Here is an 11,425-nt window from a genome sequence, read left to right on the forward strand (position 1 = left end):
AGTTTTACAGATCTTGTATTATAGCTCTAATTTTACCCATAGCACTTAACTGTTTTTGCTCCCAGGACATAAGAAACAATATATTCAGAAGATGTCTGCGCTTCTGGGATGTTGTTCATCTCAAACACGGCTTGCCAATACTTGACCACATCAACAGCTGAGACCAAATTGGGTTTATAATAGGAGTATTTTCTCAGCCGTCTGTGCCAGGGATTTAGAAGAGTATCTTTAATTTGATTCGTTCTAAAATATCCACGGTAAGAGAATAGATGCAAAATCTTCCTGTAATAAACACTACCGAAAGTTGTCATTGCTTCAGAAAAATATCAGTTTTTAGGTATAAGCACCGATTCTTCTTTGCAGGATTATTGAAGGGCCTGTCTCAGTAGACTGGTAAAACAGTATACATCACCATGGCACAATATTCTGAACTCATCATTTTTGTAGAGAAGAACATCAGTGTCAGATTCAAATGCCATATTGTCCTAGTAGATCACTAAGAGATGGAGAGATAAACAAATGAATCTTCTCAAATTCAAAACAGGTTTACTTTGCACAGAAAAAATAGACCATTATAGTATCATATATTATGTTAACGTGGAATTTTATTTTTGCAACTGTATCTCTAACCATGTTTTTCTGAGTGTGCACCACTCGGGTGGCAAAGCTGTTTTCACTGAATACAGCACATTAAACTCTTTCACTTTTCAAATAATTTCATACATAAAACACAATTTCTCCAATATAGACACATTATATATTTGAAGTTATTGTCAACTGCTGCTTCTTAATACACTTAGGCAGATAAATTATGGTGAAATAAAATCAAGCATGATTAGCTCTAGCAAATCCTTTTGAACCTTAGCAGTGTAACTCGTTTGAATCCAATGAGATAAAAAGCTTTTGCAGTCCTAAGTAGTCTCTGCGCATACAAAGTTGCAAATACTATAGTAAATTTATGCTGCATATAATACACTGCTGAACTGAGCATGTGAAGAAACTTCACCCTCATCACACAAGGCTGTTATTTAATGGTAGATGGCTGCATAGACAAAAAACAGAGGGTTTTTTTTACACACTATGCATTATTTCTGAATCATAATAGTTAGATTCACATAGTTTCCAACAAAACAATTATACAAAATTGAGTCTCCTAGCTGAACAGGGTTAGTTAGACCAGACGAAAAAAGAAGCTCCTTCCTTGTATTTTCCTCATTCTAAAGGGCAGTTCGTTTATTCCATAAAAAGATTACTTATCCTTTGTCCTTATTCATTTGCATGGAACTTATAAAATCTGTTTAATAAATTGTTTATTACAATGGGACCTACAATTATATAACCTTAATCTGAATCTTTAGTTATTTGGAAGAAACGTTTTGAATCTTTTCTAAGAATCAATCCACATTTTGAAAACTTTCCAGCTTTCGCAGAGCATTTGCAAGTACGCAATACAACTGACCAAAGTGTATATGAAATCAAACACCGACGCCTTCCTAATGCGGATTTTTTTTTAAAAAAGAAGTCATTTAAAAATGACTTCGTATTGAACGAAAGGAGGAAAAACGCCATATACGTTTTCTTTTCAGATGCCAGGATCGGCACGACAGAGACTTTCAGCTTTTACCTGTAAAAAAGGGAAAATTGCCAGTCCTGGTGGAAATAAGATGCTCGGGAGAGAACACTTCCGGTGCCAGCAGCAAACGCTTCAGCTCGACCGCCAACAGCACCATCGAACTGAAGTTCCTAGCGAGCCAAAGTTCCACCTTCTAAACTGCCTCCATCCATTTCAGAGCGCGTTGAACGAGACAAGGGAGACGCCGCGTGGAAACCGGAGGTACTTCTGCTAAAGAAGTTCAGAATTACGAAAAACTGACTCCACCTTTGTATCGAGCTTGAGTCTTGTAGACTTAATCGGCAATTTTCTTGGCAGTAATACAGTACAGAAGTGGCCCCATCACATATCTATTTCCAGCCCTAAACTATTCTGTAATTTGTTTGGCTGAGTTCAGAGGAAACTAAAACCATTTTTCCCCCTAGTAAATCATTGTTAAGCACGCTAGAGATAAATGTGATCCCAGCCTCTTATTTAGCAAAGCATAAATAAGCAAACCATGGCTTGGCAATATGCATTCTCAATCCACGGCTTGATCAGATAGCATCCTGGTAAATTTTATGTGTGGACTAGGATTACCTTGTTTCAAAACAATTTTTAATGACTTTCATTGTAATCCCGAAAGGAAACTTCATCAAAGTAGAAATTTCTTATTAAGTGATTGCCACTTGCAAAAATGCGGGGACGGGGCTGGGGGAGGGAGCAGCAATGCTTTTCCCACGTCCATCACACGAGCTATTTGATGAAGTACATATATGTTCCACACCTTGAACATATGTAGACGACCGATTTCCAAAAGGTAGTAAAAATCATCGTCTCTTCGTGCAGGATGGTGGGTGGATTCCACAAAGAAGGCACAAGAAGGGAATCCTGGGGAGTGAACCATAATCCCTATAAGATCGTGCACGTCCCAAAGTATCACTTTCACCTGGCCGAGCGCGCGACGCTCCTTCGGCTAAGAGCAAGCCTGGACCACATAAATCTCATTTTGCAGTCCCGGACTTCGGAGCTTGCAGCAGCCATCCTCCTCTTTCTGAGTGACATGTCAACCGGCCCAATCCTTAACCAAAGCGCTGTCTTGTGTTAGCCAATCCTGGGGAAAGGAGAGATCAAAGCAGGAGATTAAGAGGGGCAGCGGCAGAAACGCGGTGAGGCTGCTTGTAGCATCTTGGAAAGCACAATGGCACGTAAGACCGGGCTAGCACCCTGGCAGCTATTCATTCCTCTCCGATGCAGGTAATCCGAATTGCAGCAAAGCGGTAGATACCCGAGGCAGCCCAGCCTCCAGCAAAACAATCCGATTACAGCTGTCCCTTCGGACGGCCATTGAAAGCCTGCTTTAGTGAAAGAGGGCCGGGCCAGAGTCTTCCACTCCCCGGGATACGCACCCACACAACCCATCCTCCTCACTTGACCTAGTAGTCAATGTCACTCCTTAAGTTATAGGCGGGAAGTGAGGCAGGCTGTCTCTTTCCGAAGGCTCCAAAAACAACGAGTGAGGGGTTGCTGTGGGAAGAAGGGTTACTCTCTTCCCTGTGTTGCAGCGATCTTGGCCTGGAGGTATTTTCTGGATCTGAGGTGGACCCCTGGGACAAGGGCAGGGCTTAATTCCTCCACACCTAGGCATCATCTCAGTAGGTGCTGATGCCCAGGGCTGAACTTGCGACAGGCAAGGCACACCTAGCAAGGAGTTGAAGGCATGGGTGGGAAGAGAGCAAGTCAAAGGGAGCAGGAGCAATAATGGGAGAGCAATCCCCTACATTCTACTCTGGGGCTGTTCCCCCCCCCCAGTCCATTCCAAGTTTCTTTTCCTCCTGCCCTGGGAAAGAAGAGACTGCTTCCCTCTGCAGGCATTACAATATGGAAAATTCCTTTTCCTTGGGTGGGGAAGTCTAAGCAGCCAAAGAATCCTCATGTTCAGCAGTACTTTAGGGATTAAATTGGACTGTTCTTTTTAATTACCGTACTCTTATCCAGTCTGCCTGCAACAAAACTAATCTGGCTAGCAAGAGAAAGATATAAACTTGGTCATGATCAGTTTTTGGCATCTTTGAGCCACAGAGGGATTGCATGTTGGGAAAAACTAGCTAAGACAATTGTCCAAATTGCTCTTTGTTTTACAGTTTACCATTTTTTTAGGATTAAAGTGCCTAAGTTGAATTAATTTTGTGGATCTTTAGTTAAAATAAAGGTACACCAAAGTCAGAGCTTATAAGTGACGGCTAAGAAGCTCTAATCTTATCTGTACAATGGTTGCAGAGTTTGAAGTAGCACTGACTTTTGTGAGAAGAGATGTTGCGATCATGGTTGAAAGTTCTGTGAATGGTTGACAGCTACAGTGACAACATGGGAATGACAATGTTTAGATAATAAATATGAAGAAATAAATATAAAATGTAACCAAGGCTACAGTATCATCCATGATATCATCACATGCTGGCAAAATAATGCTTAGATCAAATCAAAGAAAGTAGCTTTCCATTGGTAGATAAAGAAATACACTGGGATGTTCTGTTGTTCAACTTGCTTTTGCTGTCTTGATCCTTAAAAAGGCCTCCTTTGCATGAGTTCCATTTTCCTATTTTTAAAAATAAAATACAGTGAGCATTTAAAACCATACATATACGTCTAATTAATCACCCTAACAATAAAATGGCATTTAAATTGGATGTCATGGAGGAAGGCTACAGTGCTGGTCATTTGGACTCTCTGGAGTATTATCCTTGTCTATATTGATAGCATTAATAGATAAAAATAAAATTTAAATTATTAAAAATCCAACAAATAAACAGAATCTGTAACAGGGCAATAGAATAATGTAATAAATAAATCCAGTTACATATCCTTTGTTTCCCTTTCCCTGACCCTAATCACGCTGCAGCCTACACAGTAACCCGGTCATATCCTGTAAACACTAGCAACCTTATAAATACAGATAATCCTAGCAGGTTAAATATTTTCCTCGGTGAGTGATTGGCTTGGTTTGAATAACTGTAAATGCACTGATAGGACATAATGGAAATATTAAAAGTCTTCAGAGCTTCTTTTAACTCCAACTCAAAGAAATACACTGCATATGTCAGCCCTTAGAAATAGTCCAAGAAGAAGAACCAACAAGAAACACCAACCATGAGTACTAACGCTACCCTTATTATAAGGTACAGTGGCAGAATCTTGCAAGTTTAAAAATACATCTCTTCCCCCTTGTTTTCACCATCCAAGTCCCATTCCTTCTGTGGGCTCAGCTGCTTCTTATCTGTTGCCTAGTTCCTACTCTGCCTCCTATCCCTCAAGGTCCAACACATTTTCACAGACTTATAGTATTCCTAAAAATTAATCTGTTCTTGCTTGCAGACAAAAAGACGTATATCAATAATAGATCACTTTATTTCTTTACTGTCTCTTCTCTGATTCTTAGCCCTTTGATCATTTGAAACTTGAAATCCCCACTCATCAACAATCCCAACAGACCTTAGAGCAGTTTTCTTTCTTTTTGCAGGTCCTGCTTCACAGGGTGGTCAAATTAAAATTCAGGAGTGAGGATGCTTTGTTCTTCTAAACATCTTGGAGGAAGAGTGAAATATAATTAATAATAAAGTAGGATGGGAATGTCATCACCATTGTCATCATTTGTTTTTATAGTTATTACTTATTGGTTGAGCACAGGATCATGACACTGTAATATTAGTGCGAATCTTGGCATTAAACTGAACCCTCCAATGAAATTTATTTAGAAAGAGGAGAGTATCCATTGGTCCAGCAAAGGAGGATGGAAAAGATCAACTCAGCAGGACTTTTGAACAGAAGAATGGAATTACATTGTTAGTGTTGTGGTTAGGAAGTCCTCAGTTCAATTTTCATCTTGGTCAGGAATAAATTTGCTTGACTTTAGGGAAAAAGTCTTCTCCTGAGGTTTGCATCTGTGATGTGGATACAGAAATGTTTGCATCTGTGGTGTGGGTACAGAAATGTTTACTAAGATAACTTGGGAGGCAAATTATCCCTTCTCTCTCTCTCTCTCTCTCTCTCTTTCTATGCCTAGGCATTAGTTAACACGACTTCATTTTAGACGAGCCATTAAAGATAATAAGAGAAAAAACTTTCCCATCTTGACAGAAGAGAAATGATGAGTTCATAGCTGAAAGAGAAGAACATTCTGGTTGAAACCATCATTCAAACAAACAAACAAACAAACAAACCAAAAAGTAATAAAGCACTCTGGTTCAAGATGAATTACAGAACACGTACTGTAAGCAATCTGTACCTCAGTGGCACTACCAGGCCTGAAGCAGACCATGGGACAACTGTTGATGAAACTGGATCAGAAACTGTTGCAATGACACCTGAACCCAGCAGCTTTATCAGCACCAAAATTCCAGATGTGGTCAGCAATGGCCCAGTCATGGAGACCATGCTATTATCGTTTGGCATCATTACTGTTATTGGATTGGCAGTAGCAGTGGTAAGACTGGGACTATGTTTGGGAATGTCACTACCAAATTTTATACCAATTGACCTCTTGAGCATAAGGCTACAAAAAATTGTTAAACTAGTACATGATTTAACAAACAGATATAGTTGTAAACAGATGTACAGATTATTTAAAAACTTGCTTGCATCTGTTTTCTCCTACTCGGGACTGACGAGGTGGGCCCTGCTCATGCCCCTGTCAATAAAATCTGTGAAAAGAGACAGAGACTTTCTTGTGGTGGCTCCATTTTAAGAGACAGTATGCTGGATTGTATCCCTCTGGTTTGATTCATTTTATAGTCTTAATTTGTAGGTGCCAGTGATTCAATGCAGCTGTTTTCATCAGTTGTTTTAGATTGCTATCATTTTAGTTTGTAACCATGGTGAGAAAGCCTATTTGGAAAGGCAGTAAAATTACCTTAAATGATTTTGGCTATTCAGTAGAATGAATATAATTATGCTAAGATCTCAAATAATCCCTTTCCTCTCATTAAGAGTAAGAACTGGGTGACAGTAACATCCTTCCCAGTGTGTAAGTCCACCATACAAGATTACACCCCAAATTAATTACATTAAAGCAAGCCAAATCTATTAAGTGTGGGCAAGACCCAAGTTCAAGTCCCTTGTCCACACAGAGGCCCACTGGGTGACTTTGGCCAGTCAATTCTGTTTTCAGCCCAGCCTATTTTACAAAGTTGCTGTTGTAGGAATGAAGAGCAGGAGGGAATACCATCTTGAACTTTTGTATAGGAAGGGTGTTATAAATCTAACAATTCATGTTTTCCCAAACCTTATTGCTTTTTTCATAAATTTGCGCACATGCATTTACTTGTTACTTTTATATTCTGCCTTTCTGTTCAAGAGCAAAAAGCAACATAATCTTTGTTCCTCTTACTTTTCCCCCCCCCCCCCCACAACCTTTTCAGGAGGATTGAGAGACAGTGATTGACTCAAAGTTAACCCATGAACTCCCATGGCTAAGGGCACGTGAGACCCAAAGCTGGTCTGACCCTTATACAACTATACAACTTCTCCCTTTTTCAAGTACACATTACCATTATTTAATGCAAAAGATCCTGCTGGAAAATAATGCTTACAGCAATCATATTTTTCTAATTTTTCCCCTCTAGGTTTTGTATATTCGGAAGAGGAAACGGTAAGTGTTCAGTACATATGAATTAATCAGTTTGTTTATCTCTTGTTAGTTTTTGTTTTCTAGAAAGCTCCCTCCAAAATCTTCACATTTGAAACACATTTGAAAAAAAGACTGTTTTTCTTTTCCCAACTTTAAAAGTAACAATGCATTGATTTGCATTGATATTTGTTCTTTGCTCAGGAGATTTGGTTCCTAAATAGTTACTGAGTAATGCCTGGAAAGTTTAAATTTTCTCTTCGTTTGATGCTTCATGGAGTGGAACTCTCTCTCTCTCTCTATTTCCTGAGTAGATTGGAAAAGTTACGACATCAGCTCATGCCCATGTACAATTTTGATCCTGCAGAAGAACAGGATGAGCTGGAGCAAGAACTGCTAGAGCATGGCAGAGATGCTGCTTCTGTTCAGGCTGCCCAAAGCAAGGTAATACTTTTTCTCCCTATCAACGGAACCTCTGAGGCAATTTCTCCTACTCTCAAATCCTGAGATTTGTGTGTGGCCCAAAACAATCAAAAGAGATCTGGAAGGGACCTTAGAGATCTTCGGGAGAAGGGCGGTATATAAATAAAATTATTATTATTATTATTATTCTCGTCCAACCCCTTGTTCAAGCAGGAGACTCTATACAATTTGAGACAAGTGGCTGTCCAGTCTCTCATTAAAAACCTCCAGTGATGAAGCACTCACAATTGCTGAAGGCAAGCTATGCCACTGGTTAATTGTTCTCACTGTTAGGAAGTTTCTCCTTAATTCCAGGTTGCATCTCTCCTTGATTAGTTTCCATCCATTGTTTCTTGTCTTGCCTTCTGGTGCTTTGGAAAGTAAGGTGACCCCCCTCTTCTTTGTGGCAGCCCCTCAAAACACTGGAATACTGCTATCATGCCACCCCTTGTCCTTCTTTTCTCTAGTCTAGCCATACCCAGTTCCTGCAACTGTTCTTCATATGTTTTAGACTCCAGGCCTTTAATCATCCTAGTTGATCTTTTTTGTACTTTTTCCAAAGTCTCAACATCTTTTTATAATGTGCTAAAAACTGGATGCTGTATTCCAGGTGTGGTCTTTCTAAGGTTTTATTTATGATCAAATTGTAATTTGGAATATGCTAGAAAGAGACAATTAGTAAACCTATGACTGGAGAGTAGCCATATATTTGGTTGTAATTGTTCAAACATAAATCAAATTAGATTTGAATTTTTTTTTCTGAACCTTCCTTCCATTCACTTTTCAAATTCAGCTCCTGACAAATTATTCAAAGAACAAGCATGGCCCTCAGCCTGGAAAAAAATTGTGCAGTATTGTGTTATCAGTTATATTGAATTTTAGCTTTCATAAATCCCTGCTGGTATGAGCACTGAACCATTCCCACCAGGCTGAAATTATGAGAGTTGAAAACCTATACATCTGGAAGACTAGTTTGAGAGGATAATATAGACTAGATGATGTTGAGATTCTGTCTCCTGGACTTGAAGCTACAGCTGTTCTCATATTGCCAGTTTTAGAATTAGATTTTTTTCTAAACTAAAATATGAAATACAGTAAGAGAATCTGGAGGAGAATTGATCTCTCACTAACAAAACTCAAACCGACGTTTGTATTGGAAGGAACTTCTTACAGTCAGTAGATCTATTTTCCTGTCCTACTTATTACACACAGAGGTTATATTTTGAAGGGTGGATACCCTTGGAAGATTTGGGTATACTAGAGCTGTTTGGGGCCAGAACATTTAGAGAATTTACTGCCTAATTCTGACAGAAATGGAAAGTTAGAAGCTCAGTTAATTTCCATTAAAACATGTATGATGAAACCTCCAGATGTTGCTCAACTCCAACTTCCAGGAGATCTCTCTGCTGTGACCAAGCTATGAGAAGCTAAGAGTTGAAGATCTACAACATCTGGAGGGCCATAGATTCCTTGGTGGTCCAGCAGAGCAAATACTGTAGGATTACACTTTCTAACAAAAGGTTAGCTTGAAAAGTCTTGGAGTCAAAAATACCTGTTCCCTCTTATTTCATGTGAAATGCTGTTGTGATATAAAGGGATTAAGTCTGGTTCCTATTAGTAACCTAAAAGAAGAATGGGGTAAGAGGACAGAGCTGCTACCTTATTAAGAAATAGATTATAGTTTATTATAATATATAATATAGTACAAATATCAGAGTTACCAGATCCTAGGACCTTCTCTATGGAGAGTCATACTATAGTTTAGATAGGTTTTCTGGAAATCTCTATGTAATATTCTTGCTTTCCCTCTCTTCCTTATCCTCTGTTCCAAAGCTCCAAAGCTATGAATTTAGAGCTTTATTTACAGAAATATTTACTGATTCAGATGAATATGCAGTAATCAATAAACTGGCTCCACATAATACCTCTACAATTAACCAAGATGGGCATGTTGTGCCAATACAGCATAACTAAGTCTCAGATTGACTTTGTTAAGCATTATGGCCAACCTAACTTCTTGACAGCTGTTAGAATGATTCCTTTTTGCTAAGGGAGTGAAAGATGAATTTCAAGTTGTTTTTTTATTACTACAGGTGGTCCTCGGATTACAATGGCAATTGGGACTGGAATTTCTATCTAAGTGATGTGGTCGTTAAGTATGACATCATACAGCCACACTGTTTAGCTCTTACAATCCTGGCAATCCGAGTTGCCATCATAATCCTAGGACTATGAGGATCATTAAGCAAGGACCTCACATGACCACAATGTGGGAAGGAGCAGCAATCCCAGACAAGCTGGCCGGCAGGTAGGAGTTAACAAGTGGGTGGGTGGATAGGACAGGTGGATGCTGCGGGGATGAGTTAGTGCCTGGGTGGGTGCCATGGGTGGAGGTGGGTGGGTGGGTGGGCGAGTGCTGTGGGCAGGTGTTACAGAGCAGACCTGTGCAAATCCTTTTCATTTAGCATTGCTATAACTGAACAGTTGCTGAACAAGTCATAACTTGAGAAATGTACATCATGCTAAAATGCATCTATAAAATATATACTTCTATCAATAGGATTTTTATTATTGTTAATCCAATAGTGGCATATTTATTGTGCAATACTTTGCAATCTTGGGAGAATCATATGAAGATAAAATATTCATACATTTCTTTTCCCCTCTCCATTTTTCTGCTTTGTTTTTGTTGTAGGCAAATCAAGGTGTACTCCAGAGACCCAGTCGTCTTGTGTTCACAGATGTTGCGAATGCCATCAATGCATGAAGAACGCTTCCCCTACATGAGATACAGAAAGAGGACACCAGCCAGTTAGCAAGCTACTGTGGGTAGTGACTATCAATTCTTGCTGGGGGAAAAAGGCCAAGAACCAAGACTGGCAGAGCTCCTGTTGCCAAGAAACTGCCCCATGTTGCAGAGTTTGATTGGCAATGTTGAGGGACCAAGTAACGTATGATAGAAGATGAGAGGTTATTTATAGATACATTGATTAGAGTGAATATAGTAACAGGCTTGGGAAATATAGCATCAATTCCTAAGGCCTTCCTTCCTTGAGATATTGATAAAGGTATCTAGAGTTTGAGACTGCAGATATACCTAGTACATACTGTGCAGTAGACCCAAAATATGATCCTGTTGGTTTAACTCCTAGGAACCTGGAATGTATGAAGTTGTCAACATAAATCTATGTCATCCCATCTCATGTTCTGGTGCAGTAAAAGCTGCTCTTCAGTATAATCATAAGTTAGCCATTGTCTTTCCATTAGATTTCTACAATGTAAAGTGTTCTACTACCTGGTTCTTTGAGGAGGGCTAACCTGCAATGAAGGCATTGCTAGTAGTAATCTCTGTGTCTTATGGAGGCAGGTAAACTTCACAGGGCATAAGGATCACCTCTTCTAACACTAATTCTTACTACAGGGGGAGAATCTTAGAAATAAGAACAATGAAGCTAACTTGTAAATCCTGAGATGATTTACTTCAGCCATCTTTGGCTGAAATGAAATGAAATGGAAAAAAATATGAAATCATACAGGTGAAACTCGAAAAATTAGAATATCGTGCAAAAGTTCATTTATTTCAGTAATGCAACTTAAAAGGGGAAACTAATATATGAGATAGACTCATTACATGCAAAGCAAGATAGTTCAAGCCATGCTTTGTCATAATTGTGATGATTATGGCGTACAGCTCACGGCTTGAACTATCTTGCTTTGCATGTAATGAGTCTATCTCATATATTAGTTTC

The 11,425-nt window shown here is 39.2% G+C and overlaps 2 protein-coding genes across 4 annotated transcripts in view; one reads left to right on the top strand and one right to left on the bottom strand.

The window, feature by feature from the left end:
- HEMK1 (HemK methyltransferase 1, mitochondrial release factors N(5)-glutamine) overlaps nt 1-1,615 on the bottom strand; it is an 80,161-nt gene extending 78,546 nt beyond the window's left edge. For all 3 annotated transcript variants that reach the window (XM_083354972.1, XM_083354973.1, XM_083354974.1), the window contains exons 1-2: nt 1,460-1,615; nt 51-496 (exon numbers count right to left, since the gene is read on the bottom strand). In XM_083354972.1, the coding sequence (XP_083211098.1) occupies nt 51-311 (261 nt within the window). In that variant the 5' untranslated portion in view covers nt 312-496; nt 1,460-1,615. The remainder of the gene's footprint in view (nt 1-50; nt 497-1,459) is intronic.
- A 1,113-nt stretch (nt 1,616-2,728) lies between these two features.
- On the top strand, nt 2,729-11,425 carry LOC310635710 (uncharacterized protein C3orf18 homolog). The gene is made up of 5 exons (XM_083354927.1): nt 2,729-2,848; nt 5,655-6,074; nt 7,213-7,238; nt 7,529-7,658; nt 10,372-11,425. Exons 2-5 carry the CDS (start codon nt 5,841-5,843, stop codon nt 10,441-10,443), a joined length of 462 nt encoding a protein of 153 aa, XP_083211053.1. The 5' UTR covers nt 2,729-2,848; nt 5,655-5,840; the 3' UTR covers nt 10,444-11,425.

The sequence above is a fragment of the Vipera ursinii genome (assembly GCF_947247035.1).
Source record: "Vipera ursinii genome assembly, chromosome: 2".
Lineage (NCBI taxonomy): Eukaryota > Metazoa > Chordata > Lepidosauria > Squamata > Viperidae > Vipera > Vipera ursinii.

Excerpts from the sequence above, each read along its gene's own strand:
- LOC310635710 (XM_083354927.1), top strand. The coding sequence starts at position 5,841 with ATGAATTACAGAACACGTACTGTAAGCAATCTGTACCTCAGTGGCACT. Across the intron at positions 6,075-7,212 it reads TTGGATTGGCAGTAGCAGTG|GTTTTGTATATTCGGAAGAG; the intron begins GTAAGACTGGGA and ends TTTCCCCTCTAG. Across the intron at positions 7,239-7,528 it reads TATATTCGGAAGAGGAAACG|ATTGGAAAAGTTACGACATC; the intron begins GTAAGTGTTCAG and ends TTTCCTGAGTAG.